This window comes from Ambystoma mexicanum, chromosome 11 (genome assembly GCF_040938575.1).
Source record: "Ambystoma mexicanum isolate Mex_15411 chromosome 11, UKY_AmexF1_1, whole genome shotgun sequence".
NCBI classification, from domain to species: Eukaryota; Metazoa; Chordata; class Amphibia; order Caudata; family Ambystomatidae; genus Ambystoma; species Ambystoma mexicanum.
This window is the reverse complement of record NC_090934.1, coordinates 1345370912-1345389953: the sequence shown is the minus strand read 5'-3', so window position 1 is coordinate 1345389953 and position 19042 is coordinate 1345370912. Positions and strand designations below refer to the sequence as shown.

Below are 19042 nucleotides of genomic sequence, written 5' to 3'. Positions count from 1 at the left end.
AAATGCCCAACGTTATTACCTCCTTCGATACTTTTGTATTGATGCCGTCTATGTTGAAAGATTTACAGGGTAATTCATGGAATAAATGTGCGCCGAAAAGGGGAGCGCAAGCGTGAAAATAGCAGCGCACGCGTGCTAAAGCTGCGCACGCAGCCGTTCATCAATTTATGGAAAGCGCTGCGCGTGTAAAACCTGAGCTGTGCGCCAAATCCGTGGGTGGCGCACACGTCACTAAACGGCGTGCACAACGCTCACAGGGAAAACGCACACCGTGTAGCGCACAAAAGAAAAGTGGGCGTAACACGGGGTGTAACGCGCGGAATGGGGAACACCGTGTGAAAATGTGGGCGTTACAGGGGAAGTACGGGAGGTTAATGCTGGCAACGCCCACACACGCGCTAAAGGCACGTATTCATGGAATCGAACAGGGGAAACCCGTGCGCCAAAAAAGACGCGCTAATCCGGAAACACTTACGCCAGCCAGCAGGATGCAGGCGTAAGCGGGCCCGCGCAGCATAAAAGTGCGCGCAAAGAACAAACAAGCTCATACGCTACGATGAATATACCGTTCCTGGAAGCAGTGGTCGTGGGACACCGCAGGAGGAGGAGGATAGCCAGGCCCCGCATTTTTTTTTACCAAGGACCAGCCCTTTTGGGATGCCTGATGACCAGGTGTATGGGAGGTACAGGTTTCCACCACTAATAATCCTAGAACTGGTCAGGGAGTGGGAGGATGACCTCACATCACCCACCCTGTGCTCCCAAGCACTGAGCCCCTTGGAAAAGGTGCTCCATGTACTGCACTTCTTGGCTACTGAGTCATTTCAGCGGACAAGTGCCATAGTTAGGGGTGTCTCACAGGCCACGCAGTCACGCTGCCTACACCAGGTGTTGGCCATCATGACTGCACGTCCCTCAGTCCGCAGGCACATATACATGCCCAGAACACCTGCAGAAAGGCAGGCTGTCATCCAAGACTTTTACGGGGTGGCACACTTCCCCAAAGTGCTAGGTGCCATTGATTGCACCCATGTGGCTCTACGTCCTCCCAGGGCCACTGAGCACATCAATCGAAACCGCAAGCACTGACATTCCATCAACGTGCAGGTTGTATGTGATGCCAAGGGAATCATCACCTCATTATATGCCAACTATCCGGGGTCCAGCCATGATAGTTTCATATTCCGAATGTCACCCCTAAACCAGGACTTTGAAGCTGGGCGGCATGGCGACACATGGCTAATTGGTGAGTATAAATGCCTCTGCACATGCATGCATGTCAGACACTGAGAAATGGGAAAACCCCACTAATGACAACCATTATCACCTCCCCAGGGGACAGTGCCTACCCTCTGAGCACCTTCATGATGACGCCAATACGGAACCCCACCACACCACCCTAGGTAAGATACAACACAACCCATATTGCAACCCGGGGCATAGTGGAGCGCTCATTCGGAGTGCCGAATTCACGCTTTCGCTCCCTTGACCGCTCTGTTGGGCTGCTGCTATATGCGCTCCCAGAAGTGTGCAGGATCATAGTGGCAGCATGTGTCCTGCACAACGTTGCAACCGGCGGAGCGTGCCGGTGGCCATGGTGGTGCCCCCACATCCCCAACCACATGCACGGGCGCTGCGCATGGGAGGTGAAAGGGCACATGGTGAGGCAGCCCGTACCCAGCTTGTGGCAAATTTCTTCACTTAAAATCCCACCCCTGCGGAGTGCACACAGTCCTGGCACATCCCAGCTGACAATTTATGATGATGACAAAAGGGACAGTCAACTGTCACAACCATACCACCCTGAGAATGTTCACCTGGAAGTGCTACATTGTGTGCATCCCTAGCTACTTAAACACACCCAATGCTGCATCAGTAAAAGGCACACATTCATGCAGCATGAAGGACAACCCCCTTGCAAAACACTACAAACAAATAATGGCATGTCACCCAACCCCTCCCTAACCCCATCTCAGCTACCCAACACACCATGGCATGCGATGTGAAAGCAACCAAATCAATGCACATCACATGACACAAGTGTCACAAAGTGCACCGTCCCAAATGGAAACAGCCCACAGACAATTGCCTCTCACCAATGAAAAAAAAACAGCACACATTAACAAATTCTTACCAGGAAGACAAAACATCAGTACAGGATCCAACAGTGGCAACATATGACAGTAAAAATGTAAGTAGTGCAAGTGTCACAACCTGACTAAGGCAGCACATCAACCCCTTCCAACTGCAGAGTGTTGCTGGTAGGCAAATGTGGCAGTGTATAGCATACAACATGAACTGCATCTGCAAAGGAGACGGGCTCGTTAAGACATCAAGAAGCTACATGTATACATGCAAAAAGTCCTGTATGTAAAACCATATACAAATCCACCCTGCAGTGGAGAAATGAACAACAATCCCCACTAGGGATGTATATGCAGTTTGGACTACTGACTGCCCACACAATTTATGGGAGCCCAATGCCTCTGTGTAAGTTACTGTCACTTGGTCACACCCTTTGCGAGCCCATGGAAAGGGGAAGCAGGAGGGGTGTGTGTGTCAGGGACCCAAGTTTCTAACCCAAAGATAGGACAAGCCTGCATGTGCCCAGCTGGAATACACAGTGGATGCCTACAGGAGCCACACAAAGCAACACACTGTAACATTATTTCACAATCTGAAAGAAAATGGTTATGAACAAAAATGTAAATGCAAATAAAATATAGAAAAAGCTAAAGTAAATGTAAAGTAAAAGAAACAAATTAAATCATAAAGTAAAAATCAGAAGCATAACCAAATAAAAATAAATGTATGAAAATCAAAATAACAAATCAAGAATCAAAATAAAATGAAAATAATAAATCTAAAAAAAGAATAAATAAAGATAAAAAATGAATAAAATACTAATTTCATTTAGCAAATCGGAATGAAATGTGCAAAAAAAAAATGCCCATGTGTGGACTGGGGGTTGGGGGAGGCCACCCAGGAGGGATGAGGTACAGGGTGCACCCTAACACCCACATGCGTGGATGTTGAGAAAAAAAAACTCCATGAGCTCATGACCTGCACAGCTACCCTACAGTGGGAGAACTACCGTTGCTGTCATCACCCTCTGGTGGTACATCAGAGAGTGGGCTTGATATGGGAGGCAGACCACGCAAAGCCCTGGCATGCTCCTCCATGGCAGCAAGCATGCGGGTCTGAAAGGTTTGGTTCTGCAGGATGATGGTATGGAGATCCCCATGCAGCACCTCACGGGTAGCACGCATTTCTGCCTGCAAGGCCTCGCGTGGTGCTCGGATCTCCTCACGGGTTGCCTGGAGCTCAGCTGAGAGTGTGCGTGTCAGCTGCTCCAGCTGCTGTTCTGACCTTGTACTATGGGACACCTCAAGTTCACCCAGAGTAGCTCTGAGGGACATGTGTTCTAACCTCAGAGCATCCCTGTGGGCCTGTGACTCTGCAGATATGTCTGTGCGCATAGTCTCCAGTCCAGCCCGTCGGTCCCTGTTGGACGCCAACATGTCCTCCCTGTGTGAGTGGAAAATGGACTCTGTTGCCTGCTGCTGGAGCTCCTCCTGCCTTTCAGGGGGGAGAATGGAAGTGGCCACCCTATCTACGGCCTGAGCCATCATCTCACACGATGCCCCCTGTTGAGCTGCTATAGTGTACATGGAGTTCTCCCACACAGTATTGCCTGGTGGCGCACAGCCACTGCGTTGGCGGGCACCACACCTGTTTGGGGCAAGGTGATGCGCACCTTGCTGTGCTGGCACTGCCTGAGGCTGCAGGACTGCATTCCTCCTTTGATCTGCTGGCCCAGGAACAGGAGCAAATATTGTGGAGTGTGACCCTACATCCGTAACTGCCACAGGCGGACTTTCCAGCACTGAATGCCCCATAGAGGGGTCTACCCCCAGTGCAGGTGGGTTGGACAGAACAACATCCCTGCCAGAAACGCTCACCTGCGACGGGACATATGTCTCAATGTCAGATTCAGCACCTGATTCATAGAGGTCTCCGTAGGTGTACCCAGAGACACCCGTGGACAGTATGGTCTGTAGGAGAAATGGGTTTTCACCGACCACCACCCCACGTCCTCCACTGGTGCCTGGTGGTGGCTGTGAGTACTCCTGCCTCTGCGCCATCTCCTCCTCAACAGCATCTAGTGCCTCATCACCTGCAAAAAACATAAAAGAAAAGTAATGAAAATAGGCATGAACACCATAGCCCACACACATAGGCATGACGAGGCAGACATCCAGTACATAAATGACACATGTCACACATGACAATAACTCTGGCATGCATGCACTGGCAATGAGTTGGAAGGGGAGGCAAAAAGCAGACACTGAGGACTCCAAGGTGGAAAAGCAACACATGTGCTGCATGCTGGATAGCACTGGCATCACCCATTCGCCTGTGAGAGGCATGGACAATCCACATACATGACACATGCCAGCACACAGATGGCATGTAGCATAGCCATGGCAGATTTGACAAGGACACCCAGGTGGTAGCAAATCAGTACTGTCACCCATCCATGTGAGATGGATATCATGAAATAGAACATGCAAAATAGTGTGACAAAACACAGATGTGCCACACACTGCAGCAAAGCCAGTGTTCACTAATGCAGTGATGGCAGGCACATGGATACATCAATGGTTGGTCACTTCGACGTGACAGAAGACAATTGTCATGTTGAACATTCAAACGGGGCCCCGAAGTGATTGTGTGCAGGCCATGTTAGGTGCACATTACTCAATCAGCCTGATTGATGAAATCATTCCCATAATAAGGAAACATATGTGGCCATTGTGGGGTGTAATCTATGTCTGAAGTACGTTACATTTGGGGCAGAAGGGCACAAACATATGTGGTAAACATGCAAAGGATTTCATCAATCAGGCAGAATGAACAGGGAAACAGTACAAACAATGCTGTGGCAAGATGGCAGTTGAAGGGCAAGTGCAGTAATCGGGTGCAAATTGTCAACTGCGGTCAGAAGGGATACTTGAAAACCCAAACCCAAGTCGGGCTATGGTTTGGAGGCACCACATGGGTGACCCATATCAGTCATGACTACAGAGACTCACCTGGCACTCAATCAGAAAACATCACCCAAGCAACATACACATGGTTTGCACACACATGCATGGCCATCCGGACATTGCCTCAAGATCTGGTAGGACTCCCACGCCTTGGATCTGATCCTCTGTGATGAAGCCTCCAGCGATAGACTCATGTTCTGGGAGTACTTCCTCCTCTGGTGGAGACCCACTGCCAGTCACCAGAGTAGAGGCCTGATTGGAAGCCAGCTTGTTCTTTGCTCTGCGTTTGAGGTCATTCCACCGCTTAGAGCAATCATCAGCTGTGCACCTGACAAATCCAAGGGCACTAATCTGGTCCACGATGCACTGCCAGTGGGCCCTACGTTGAACAGTCGTAGTCTAGCACCCTGCAGTCACCAGCATTTCGCGGCCATGGGCCGACACGTAGCCCACAAGTGCGTCTAGTACCACATCATTGAAGCTACGCTTCCTTGACATGCCGGAGGGGGGAGCTGTGTCTGGGGTCCCAGCCTGTACCGCAAGAGCACCCTTCTTCCTCTTGGGAGGTGGTGCGGACCCTGAGTGGCTTACGCCACTCTGGTTGGCAGGGGCTGAAGCGCAGGTGGCCTGGGCACTGGAAGTAGCCAAAGGCACGATGACCAAAGGTCTCACTGCAGGCATTGGCTGCTGGGTGATGTTGGCAGGACCAACCTCGGTGTGATGGACTTGGACCAACACTGTCCCGTCTGGGAGACTCGGAGCGGGGGTGGATTGAGCTGCAGCTGCCCCTGCAGCCTCCTCACCCTGGCTACTTGGGGCAGCAGATGACATTGCTGCCCCAGATCCACGGGGCCAGGTGACAACAACTTTCACCGACACACATGGCTTTGACTCGGTGACACAGAAGTCAGCCTGGGAGTCATCCTGTGCTGGTTCGGTTGACAATATGGGGCTGCTTAACAAGGCCTGAACTGGGATGGTGTTAGCTGCATCTCCCCAACCCATTGGGGGAGGGGGGCATAGGTGTCCCCGATTGGTCCTCCACACATTGGCCTCTTGGGCCACCCTGCACATCCTGGCCACGTCACCTACCGTGCTCACCTCTTGGAGGTCGGCCAGATTTGCCTCCCTTATCGCTTGGTCGCCTCCCAACCATGGCATCAATGTTCTTGTGCGTATGGCAGGTGCAGTAAACAATTGTCCTGGGCAATTGTGGTGAAAAGGGCAGGGTACTAGATGGAATACGTACCCTAGTGCTCTAGCAAGGCTGTCTGTGACCCCTGGGGGAAGATGACGGGTCACGCAACGCTCAGGCATCCCGAAAACAAAATTTAATGTGCACGCGACCCCTGGTAGCCCACGTGCGTGGACTAAAGAACCCGCACTATGCTGTGGCACCCAGAAACACAAAAAGAAGCGTACTCGTGGTACGCACAGGCTACAATGACCTCTGAATGGGTACGCGACACATTGAGGCAACAACAGTTGAAAAATACATGCGCGACTCACCGTCTACCTGGAAAAAGAACGTGAAAAAGACGCGCATGTGCGTGTTGGCAACACCCCCACCAAAAGAAGAATTGAAAGCTGTCTGAGTATACAAGGAGTACGAACTGGAACCGTTGTGAAGTAATCACGTGTGAACTGACAAGAAGTACAAGAATCACCCGCTCGCTCTCCACAAAAAGCACGTACAAGAAAATGGCGTCCTACGCGTACCTTTTAACCCAGCCCACACGTGCAACGTCACTTACGCGCTAAGGGCCTTTCCTCCAATTACACGCAGTGACACCCGGATGTGCAGTTTTTGCACATGTACAATCAACATGCACCCGTGTGGAGGGAAACGCCTGTGCGCGTTATGTCACAGACGCGCTTACACGCTAAGGGCCTTTCCTCGATTTACACGCTGATGTGCACTTTTTTCACGTGTCAAATCACTCTGTATCAAGCTGGCCACGCAACAACACACAGAAGACCACGCTCCTGCCCAGAAGGCCATTTTCTTGCTCCCCAGAGCCCCGAGCACGCTCCCACCTGCCATCTGCTGCTGCCTGCTGGCCACGTGCCCTGCTGTTTGGTGCCTGCACGTCAGCGATCTGCAGGGGTCCAGTTGCTGTGACCACCCCTGCTGGAACAGAAGACTCCCGACTGGCATTCCATCGCTCCACAGCCCAGTCCCAGGACCCAGTTGCCCACCCACACCTGCCTCTAGGGTTGCCATGTCCGACACACCACCATCTGGCACCAGTGGCAACCCCCCAGCAGAGAGGCAGAGGGCTGCCAGCTTCATTGCCAATGAAGTTGGCATCCTGGTGGAGCAAGTCCTGGGGCATTAGGATGCATTCTTTGGAAGTTCACGCGCCGACAATGAAGGACGGAAGAGGATCTGGAAGGACATTGTGGCTGCCATCAACGTGGAGGGGGTGGCAGCCCGCGACATGCAACACGTCCGGAAGCGCTGGGAGGACTTCAGGTCCAGGACCCTCAGCAAGGCCTGGCACCTCTTGAAGGCAAAGCATGCAGAGGGGTGCCAGGTGCGCCTTACCAACATCCAGATGAGGGTCCTGGAACGCATAGACACAGGGCTCCTCCTTCAGAGGCAGACCCATCCGGAGTCAAGCGGTAAGTGTACATGCGTACTGATTGGATGCTGTGCATGTTGAGGTGTGGCAGGAGTGTGCAGGTTGGACATATGTCTTGGTAGGCCCATGTATGGATGTGTATGTACAGGGACATGAGCCTGCCACATGTGAGTCCAGTCATGTGTGAGGCACATCAATGGTGTGTGTGTTAAAATGCATGGTGGCCAAATGCATGTGTACGTGCACACATGTTTAAATTTCTGTGTATGTACTGTGGCATGGTTGTGGTGTGACAAATGGATGCTGGTTCCACCTTCATGCCTTCATGTATGTGCACAATGTGCATGTGCATGTGTGTGTATTTGACATGTGTGCAACTGTGATCCACCATGGATGCATGTGACACTGACATGTAGGAAGCTGATTGGCAGATGTGACATGGATGGCGATATCATCACTGCGACAGGTGGTGGAGATGTACAGATGCATGTATATCTGGTGGCGCGTGTGCATGTGTTCTGCACTCCCCGTGTTGCATGTGATGTCAGGCTAACCTTTGGATGTTCATGCTGTTGTATGTGTATGGATGGTGCTACCTGCTGCAACATTCCTGTTAATTTGCGCATGTGTGTAGGTTGAAATATGTGTTGGGGAGTGTGATGCCATGGGTGAAGTTTGACACTGCCACTCATGTGCAACTGTCCTGTGTGTATCAGACCATTGTACAGTGCCCTGATGCCTGTGTTCTGTCTCTCCCTGTCTGCAGCGTCAACTGATGAAGAGGGCGGAGACGGTGCTGTGGAGCACAGCTGCAGGGATCGCACTGCCAGCCGGAGACGTAAGGCCTAGCTCCCCTCCCAGGTTGTCATCTCGTCAGGGAGTGAGGAGTCTGGTGCCGTGTCTGTGGCCGCAGCTGCCGAGGGTAGGTCCAAGAGGCGGAGGTCGGAGGTGGACTCCCTGGCAGCACAAGGGTCAGGCTGAGACCCCCACAGGGACCTATGGAGGAAGATGGCACGGAGTCATCCAGGTTGGTGGGGGGTTTGGTTGAGGAGGAGGCCGTGGAAGGGCCACATACGGGGCCTGGAGGGGGCGATTCCACTGGAGCTAGTGGTGCAATCCAGGGGCAGGGACAGGAGGCAGCACAGGCAGCCGCGGAGGTGCCTGTGTGTAAACCTGTCCCCGATCCTGTGACTGCATCATCCCGCACCAGCAGGGATGCCTTCGTCCAGACCCGTTCTCAGGGAGGGGATGCGGAAACAACAACTGGCCTTCCTCTCCCTGCGGACGTGGCAATCCGGGACCGTGTTGAGCCTGCGTGGCGTTGGGTCAACGTGGCATCCGGGATGACATGCAGGGTTTTCGTGAGGACTCTGCACGTTATTTGGGATGCCTTATTGACCACGTCGACCTACTAGGACGGGTCACCAGTGCTGGGTTCCTCCGTCTGCTGGACCTTGTACCGACCCCCTCCTCAACTGAACCCCCTATGCGCCAGTTGTTCTCCGTGCCATCTTCTGGCCCAAGTATCACCTGGACACCCTGTGGAGCTGCCTCTGACACAGCGGCCAGGCTGGTGGAGGACACATCCCTGCCACAGTCGGGAGTCGGAGGTCCAGCAGGGGTGGCCACCCCAACAACTGGACCCCAGCAGGAGGAGGATGTGCAGGCATCAACAGGCAGGGCACATGCACGGCAGCAGCAGGCTCAAGGTGGGAGCAATGATGGCTCAGGGCCATCAACATCAGAGGGGCAGGCATCGGCCAGAGGGCAGGAGGACCCTGGATTGGGAGTGTCTTCCGTCTGGTAGTGGTTGGGCCAGCAAGTAGATGCGGAGCGGCGGCGGGTGGAAGAGGCACAGCTCACTATGGTCAGGGCGGAGAACGCCATGCGCAGGGCGCTGAGGCGGGCTGAGTGCCTCGAGGAAATTTGCAGGGAGTTGGAGGTGGACATGGCGTTATCCCTGCGAGACCTCAGGGCCAGGGAACAGGCCCGCCTCCTGGACGTTGAACAGGAGTTCGATGATGCCCTGGCCCGGGAAATCAACAAGTGAGCAGTAGGACTTGCCCGCCGCCATTGTATATAGTTCATAAGTGTTAGGTTTCCATTCTATTTTTCTTTCATTTGGGGTGCATGGACTATGCCCCACCTTTTTGTATATAGTTATTTGTTAGGTAGGGTATTTTGTAGGTTTCTTTTGGATTGTTGGGCTCATGGACCATGGATTTTTACATTGTATATATTTCAGGACTGGATTTCACTTCATTCATTTTTTTTTTTTTTTTTTTACCCATGGAGCAATGGTTTTCTTTTTTGTTTACCTTTGGATTTGGTTTGATGGACGAACGCTTTGGAGCCTTTTTCATTTGGATTATTTGGATTCAGCATTCATATATTTTTCTTTCATTTTGGACATGCAGCCTTTTGTTTATTTCTTTTATTGTGATTTTTTTTCTTTCATTCCCTTGCTTTTGTATTTAATACATTTTGGTTTCATACTTCATTTGTGTGGTATTCTCTCATTGGTTTCATGCATGTCACGATGTGGGTTTTCTCATTCACTTGCACCCATTGTGTGTGTGTGACGGACATGTATTGATGTGCATACTTGTCATTTGGGATCTATCATGACATGGGGATTTCAATGTGGGGTGGATGGAATACTTGGTTGGGTGTTTGGACTGGGGTGGCGTGGGGTGGGATTTGGGTGGCCATAAGGGCCATGAGTGTGGATCGTGATGATGTGTTGAGGGGTTAGGGGGGACATGAGTCGGGCCTGCTGACAGGTGCCCGTCACTGGGGGTGGGTGGATGGGTGGAGGACATGAGTCAGGGCTCACGTGTGCTCACAAGTGCATGGTGCCATGTGGGCTGCCTGCAGGGCATTGTGAGGGTTGTAGGGTAGTCCCCTGTGGTGTGGGCTGCCTGCAGGGCATGGGAAGGGGGGGGGAAACTGCACACCCGGGAGGTCCCACAATGCCAAATCGCGTGTGAAACTCCCTGCGCACCCCCAAAATACACGTACCCCACTCGCACAGGGCCTATCACGTGTGAAACTCCCCGCGTACCCCACAAATACACGTACCCCGCTCTCACAGGCCCTATCGCGTGTGAAACTTCCCACGCACCCACGAAATTCGCGCAGACTGCCCATCCACCCTCCCCATGCCCCACAGGCAGCCCATCCACCCTGGCCATGCCCCACAGGCAGCCCACACCACTGGGGACTTTTTCCATGCAATTTACCTGGCGCGACCGGGGTACGTGTATTCTGAGGGGTGCATAGGGAGTTTTACACGCAATTTCGCTAGCGCGAGAGGGGTACGTGTATTCCGAGGGGTGCGCGGGGAGTTTTACCCGTGTTTTCGTGGTTGGGGGGGAAGGGGGGTTGTATGCTGGTCCACTGGCCTTTGCGCCATGTACTGGATTTGTGCGCTGTTCATGGCGCACGGGGCGGGGTTGGGGGCATAACTGGCGCTGTTGCAGGGTCGCTGTGCCACTCTGCGCCACGGCTGGTTATGGATGTTAAAATCCATGAATACACTGTGCGCTGAAATGGGTTTTGGCGCACGCGGCTGGTGCAGACTGCCGCACGCGCACACTGTGCGCCAGCCGCTTGTGCCACTTGTGCGCTAATTTCTGTGAATTACCCCCTCTAATTGGATACTTAGTTTATTTAGTCTTGCTGTGGAGCCAGTGAGAAGTATCTGTCTTTTCTTCGTTAAGACAAAGACTGTGAGTGGCCATCCATGCTTGGATAATGAGGTAAGTTTTGTTGAGCAGGGTTGAGTCGGTGTCGTAGTCGCCTGTGATGGGAATGAGAATCTGAGTGTCATCTGCATAGTTGGTGTAGGTGATACCCAGATTGTCAAGATAATCAAAGAGTGGCTTAGTAAAAATATCATACATCGTTGGGGAGACGCACGACCCCTAAGGTACTCCGCAGGCGACCGGAACAGGCTCAGCTGATCCGGTTGGTGCAACTATCCTCATGGTTCTATTTTCCAAGAAGGATTGTATCCAGGCAGTGGCTTCGGCAGAGAAGTAGGCCGCTGATGTCAGGTGATGGCATAGTACTTTGACTAAATCAAAGGCGGCCTAGAGGTCCAAAAGAACGAGCGCAAGCTTACCTTTTTATCTTTTAAATCATCAATTTGATTTTTTAAATCTATTAAAGCTGATTCTGTACTGTGTTTAGGTCTAAAGCCGGACTGACGCAGACCAAGGAGATTGTTGGATTTGAGGTGAGCCTGAATCTGTAAATAAGCCATCCTATTTAGGATTTTCAGGAGGAATGGAACTGTAGTTATTAGTCTGTAGTTGGTTGGGATGTTGGGGTCAAGGTTAGGTTTTTTTAACAGCGGAAGGACCCAGGCGTCTTAAGTTGGTAGGGACTGTGCAAGTTTCGAAGGATGCGTTTATCAGAGTAGCCATGAAAGGCGCTAGTTCCATAGTGGCCTCTTTGATAACGGGAGCCGGGCAAATGTCCCCCTGGCATTTAGACGGGTTAAGGCTGGCTATTATATCCATTACTTCACAGATGGATACCGGGCGAATTTAAAGCGATTGCAAGGTTTCACAGAAGTCGCCTGCAACTCCTGCAAGGGCAGGTCCCCTGAGAGACTTAGTTTTTTTATTTCGATTTATTTATTTCTAGTAAAAGATTTTTTTTGAGGAGCGCAGTTTGAATATATTCATGCACCAAGGCTTTGGTACAAGATTCCACTGGTGGTGTGGGGGATTCTAACTCTCTCAGGATGATGAATAGTTTTCTAGTGCTCGAGTTGGCTTTGTTGATTCTATCGTTTTAGGTGTCCTTTTTAGTTTGAAGGATCTCAGATTTACATCTAGTACAGCTTTTGGAGAGTTTTTCCTTGTTCAGTGCTGTAGGGTTATTTTTCCTTTGGGATTTAGCATTTCTTTTTTCGTTGCATAAGGCTGTGAATTTGTGGGTGAACCAGGAGTTTAAGTGAGCTCGATGTTTTGCTTTTCGCATTTTTAGTGGCGCTATTTTGTCAATAGCTTGCTGTATAGTAACGCTTATATAGTTCCAGTAGTGCTGAGGAGTCTGTACTGGTGTGGGTGGGATTGGTAATAGGGTGGAGCAAAGGTAATAGATTCATCACCGTTATATTACGATTGTTTCTGGTGGGTGCCGAAGCGGCCGGCGAATTCGACAGATTAGATTGTAGGTTGTCTTGTAGGCTGAAGCAAATGATGTGATGGTCTGACCAGGCACAGGGTTCATTAGATAGGTTGGGGTGGAAGCTGTTATATGTGAGTAGCAAATTCTTATCAGTTCGTTTATGGAACAGTTTAACTTTCAGTTTTTTATTTTCAGTGTCAACATAGTTGGTGATATCTAGAAAGTCCTTTTTTTTCTTTGCTGTTATTAGTGAACATCAAAAGATTATGTTGGTTATTAAGACATTCTAAAAAAGACTGTAAACTGTTGTCATCTCTGTGCCAAATCATTAGCACATCAACAGTGTATCTTTTCCGCAGTTTAATGTGTTCTTTGAATGGATTGGTCAGTGTTAAAACTTTACTTCTTTCTAAGCAATCAACATATAAATTGGCTAGTGTCGGCGCAACAGCAGATCCCATGGCAGCACCATGGATCTGTTGATAGAAAGTGGTGTTATGCCATTGTTTTGAACCACAAAATAAAGGAGTTGGGAGTCATTCCTTCCTCTTTTACTTAATAGTAGTTCTTGCACCATATTAACTGCAGCCTCTTGCAGGATTTTAGTACACAAAGAAACTGTCTAGTCCCACCAATATGTCTTTATTATTGTCAAATGGATAATCTTCAATAAGATTGATTACACTGGTAGTGTCTTTTATATAGGATGACATCTCTATAACAAATCCTTTCAGGAAATGCTCTGCAAATGTAGATAAAGGCTCTAATATAGAACATGTGCCTGAAGCGTTCGGTCTACCCAGAGGTTTCACAAGAGTTTTATGTATTTTTGGCAGGGTATAGAACTTAGGTATACTAGGATTGTTCGCAACTAAGTATTCAGATTATTTCTTAGTTAACCATTGGCATTGGTACTCTTTATCAACTTTGTTAGTTATCAATGTTTGTAATTGTTCTGTCAGATCTTTTTCTAGCACTTTATGAAAGGAGGTCTTGGTCAGTTGTTTGTTACATTCTTCAATGTAATCTTCACGCTTTTGTAGTAGAACAGTTCCTCCCTTATCTGCTGTTCTAATAATGATGGCTTTGTTTTGGTTTTTAATGATTTTATAGCCAAACGCTGTTTCTTCGAACAATTGTGAAATACTGTTTCATTCTCTGTATTAGCCTCTCTAGTAAGCTCAATTCTGCAAAGATTCTATTTTCAAAATACTATTGACTCTGGGCTATAGCTGGGGGTTGGAGTATTAAATGATGAAGATGTATGTAGACCACTGTTATTTTCTATTTCAAACGGGTTGTCTTTAAAATATTGTTTAAAGTGAATTTTGTGCATCAGTTCTTGGATCTCTACTCTACTCGTGAAACTATTGTATTTAGTTGTAGGTATGGAACCTAATCCTTTTTCTAAAACTGTTGTTTCATCTATTGTAGGGGAGTAACTGGAGAGATTAATTAATAAGATGTCCGCCTCCTTGTTTGGCGGGGGTTTGTAATCCTATGCCATTTGGTCCCGGTCTAAAAAACTGGTATTAGATGAGCCTCTATTTCGTTGGTTCGAATATTGTTGTTGTGTTCTCCTATTGTTAGATCTCCCTCTACCTCACCCTCAATTTATATTGGCTTGGGTAGAATCACTCGTAGAGCTATCGTCTCCTGAACTAGGTGAGCTGAAAGAGGTCCTACTTAAGTGTACCAACTTCTTATTTTTTGGTGATCCATAATTGCCTAGGTATATAGCCATCTTCTGTGTATTGAAATGCCTTTTCATGTTTAAAGTCAGTCAAATCTTTAAAATCTTCTAATTCTTTCTCTTACTGTCTGTTCTTTGAAATCTCATTTCTTTTATGATTTTTTCTAGCCACTTCTTAAAGGCTTCTAGAGGTACCAGTTTTTTAATTTCCTCCTCTAGGGTTGTAAGTTCAAGTGCTATTTTGTCTGTTATCTCTTTAGCCATATCTATTATTAGAATAAGCCAGTCTCGTCCGCATTTTTTTTCTATATAGCTCCATTGAATAACAAACTCTTTATTATCTAGGAAAAGACATGGTTCATTTCTTACAACAAGGCCTTGTGGTAATGCTCCACTTCTAAGGTACTCTGTGGAACTATGAAAACCAGCCTAAGAAAGGCCAGGGGAAGAAAGACAATCCCCCTATTTCGTTGAACTGCCAAATATATATAACTGTACGTGTCCAGAGGAGGTGAGTGCTTCTTCTGGACCAAGACGACAGTAAACCAATTGTGTTTGTTTTTGAGTGTGAGGGATAGAAGTATGATTTTGACACTGGACGGTGGATTTTTTATTTCCAGACATTCTGACATTTGCCTTGGTTTTTTATTCGAGGCAGGGAAACCACTGTTGGAGTTAGGGAAAGATGGGCTTTTCTCTTTACTTTCTTTAAAGAATAAACATATTTGTCCAAAACCATGCCACAGGTGTGTCGGTCTCCTCCTTCCACACCCTTAAATACCTGTGATGCATGGGATAAAATTGGTTCAATGGTGGGGATGGACAGACTATACGCCCCTAACTTTTCTCTTTACGGGATTGATCTCAAGCAAGAGAGGATATTCCGTTCACACTTTGAACCCCTATGCCTATACATATTACAGGACTTGTTTGTAGAGGGACACTTCATATTGCTAGCACAGCTTAAAGAGAGAGGGAGGGTTTATGAGGTCACAATATGCTTATGTGTGCCTAAGCAAGTAGCATGCACAATATTCCTGTTATGTCCCCTCTAGCACTATACATTACTAATCCCCCGAGTCACACAAGACTGGTATCTAACAGGACCTAGTAAGAAGTAGATGGGGAACATTCCCTTGGGGAAGCACTCACAGATAAACAACGGAGACGAGCATGTCTACTCACCAAGTCCATAGCATTGTGCTCGAGGTTTAGACTTAATATAAATATTTACATCAAATGCGTTACACCACGAATAATTCAGCTGCATTTAATTCTGCATCCCCTCATCCTTTTCGAAATACCATCACGCAAACACAGACTTCCTACATTTGGCATGGTACTGCCCTCCTGTACTAGACTTTTGGACTCAAATTACCGAATACTGAAATGAGATGGTGGCTGAGTCCATTCCGACAGTACCTAAGATCTGGCTGCTGCAATTATTCCAGGTGGAAGCATTACTTGCAAGGACATTTTTTAATATGGTGTCTAGAACAGCTAGGACCCTGATATTCAGTGTGGTACGGAGGCCACATTCCTACATTCTCTTCATGGCTCCAGACATTGTCATACCTTGAGACTCAAACTATATAGGGTGGCATGCTTCCAATATCAAGCGGGCCAGGACTTATCTCATGAACCAGGCCAATGCTAAGGATACCAGGGAGAGATGACGGACAGGGTTGCAACTCCTGTCTACTTTGTAGGGAACAAAGGTTTCATATGTAGTGTCCTATAATGGAATGGCTGCAATCAATTTGCATTCATGCTCGGAGGAGGATGGGGAGGGTATGGCAGGGTCCGTTGGGTGATGGATAATGGAAGTGATGGAGTTGATGTGGGACCGATGGAGATGTTTGAAAATGTTATCTAAAAAGTTTTTAAAAACACGTTAAACTACTTCTCTGACCAAAGGCAACATGTAAACATTTGTTTTTCAAACCCAGCAAACTGTTCTAATCACATCTTGATTTTAGTGGACAAGGAAACGATGCAAAGAATCAGAGAAAGGTCCATCCTGAAATTACAGGAGAAGACGCAAGAGGAGGCAAAAGGGAAAGCCATTAAGAAACGAGAGAATGAAAAGTATGCCCTGGAGGTTATGATGAAGGTAACGCGTGACACAATGCATGTTTCTGTGGTTTTCTTAATCCTGTTGCATAATGTATGTAAAACTCATATTTGAAATAATATCTTGGAACTATGTCGTTGACCATGACAATTTGACCTTTACACACAATAATAATTAACGTTTGTCACTTCCATTTCATATGGCGCTTGCAACCACAACTGTGATGACATGTATTACTATTAACCAACTAAATGCACTTATTTTGACAACCCTAGTCCACCACGTGAACCAGAGTTTGAACTGGTGAAGTGCAGATTGCTCACATGTCTCTGCCAGAGACTGATCTGCCTGTGGATCCCTATTACAAGATGTAAACACTTGCACTATTGCTATTCATACAGCAAAACATTGACTGGCCCTTGAGAAATGTAGTATTTCTGCTCTGATGGTCATACTGAATTATTTTGCTCTGTAAGATGCATTATTATTTGTAAAACTGGTTCATAAAATTGTGTTTAGACATGTTCTCCCCAAAATTGTCTTTGCTGACTAGTAGCTAACATAATTTCATGCATAGAGTATCGCATGTTGATGGAATTTAGAATAGGGGGCTTTTTTGGATGGGATCCCACTTCAACTTTCATTCAATAATCAGGATATTGTCCGTAATAATTTCTGAGTTCTGCTTGTTCACTTCCCGAAAGAGCTCGCCATCATCGACCTACAGTGAGATTACCCCAAAGACCTTCGCCATCCACTTATTTCGCTATCATGCAACTTCTTATTATATGAAGGGGAAACCACAGTCCCTGCTTTTTTACATCAAACCCAGACTGGTGTAGTGCTTTCGCCTGATACCCAAATCCGTAACATCTCCAAACATACAAGTATACAACTGCAAGATCATGAGATGAGTTGGATGACAACTAGTAATACTCCAATTGAGCAATTCAAAATATCCTTTTTTTTTAAAAAAAAAAAGAATTCTTTAGAAGACTCCATATGTTGCCTCTCTGTTAGACATTAAGGCTAATGTCCAGATTTTGGATAATACAGTATTTTTAAAATGAGGAACATGCTCACGTTACTGCCACATGGCATTCATATCGTATCAGAACATTTATAATCTGTTTAATGGAGTTCTACTTCGATTTTTACGAATATTCTGGTTCATGGATAAAGCTTCTAACTAGCAAATCTTCATTGGGCATGTGCTCATATTCGTTCAGGCCATGACTTGCTTCACAATCCTGCATGGGAAAGAATATTTAGGAAAGGTCAGGGTATCAACTCCCAACAACCATGTAGTGGATGGACCATACCAATTCATTTTGAATTTAACGGAGTTCGAAGGGTTCTCCAGAAAACTCAAGGACAGGAAGCGTCAACTGATTTGCAGGCTAAACAAAGGGGCATACCCACTGTAGGAGGCGGGCTCATCAAGGAGTGGGTGAGCTACCACTTCCTCTGAAAAACATTCGTCATCAAACAGATCCAGGTCGGAAGAACGACCTACAAAAAACAGTCAAGGTGAAATCGTTGACGAGCCATGACAAGACTGCCACACAACCCCAGTCTCCTCCTAAAAAGAAACTGGTTTTCCACGAAAGCTCGCCGTCCATGAGTAAACAGTCATCGGAAAAAAACACATTGATGAAAGCGACGACGACCAAAACTATACGATTGTCATCAAAGCATATGAACAAGGGCTCACGCTCGTCAACGAAGTTGACCTCCCATTTGTCTAGAACATCCTCACTGATGAAGACAAGCATAAGACTAAATCGTCCACGAAGACCTCACCTTTGTCGATGAAGAAAAAACACCACTCATCGTCGGAGTCTCGTACTTCCAGATGGGCATAGATCCTCTTCCGACCAAGAGTTGTCCATGATAAATCCTCCAACAATGAAATCGGGACCTCACTCGTCGATGGTGAAAAAGCTAAAATCCCCAGGGAGTGAAACCCCCCCCACCGTCAACGAGTTCTACTGCGGCTCAAGCCACAGAACATTCTAAACAACCTATCCTACAGCTGCAGGATGAAAGTATACTATCCTGTAGTAAAGGATAGGATGACCCAGCAGAGCCCAGACAACTCACTCATGAAATACACCGAAATCATGACTGATGAAATCCTACAAACTGAGATAACGTCTGACTTGAACATCCCAGGAGTCACAGATTCGAAATCCGAAGAATGCAGTGATCCAATCTCATGCACAAGACAGATCTTCCATTCGGCCCCAATCAAGAGGGGAAAGAACATCAGTAAGGCTACAAAGTGTACCCCTCAGTTTTCCTCTCTACACCATCAGGAACAGGAGGAAGGACGCCAACATACCCTCTTAGAAATCCACAGTCTCTACTATCCCTGCAAGTTGTTTCTACTCTGCAAAGTCTATTTGCACCACTCAATGCTAGGCTTCCTCAGCCTCCGTGGATCCCTCAATACAGGGGAGACCAGGTAACGCCAAGTTGGCAAGCACAAGCAGTA

General features: G+C 47.8%; 1 protein-coding gene across 1 annotated transcript in view; it reads left to right on the top strand.

Moving 5' to 3' along the window:
• Positions 1–19042, top strand: part of DNAAF4 (dynein axonemal assembly factor 4) — a 283086-nt gene that overhangs the window by 127477 nt on the left and 136567 nt on the right. Inside the window, exon 3 of the mRNA XM_069624878.1 lies at positions 16451–16584. Within this exon, the coding sequence (XP_069480979.1) occupies positions 16451–16584 (134 nt within the window). The remainder of the gene's footprint in view (positions 1–16450; positions 16585–19042) is intronic.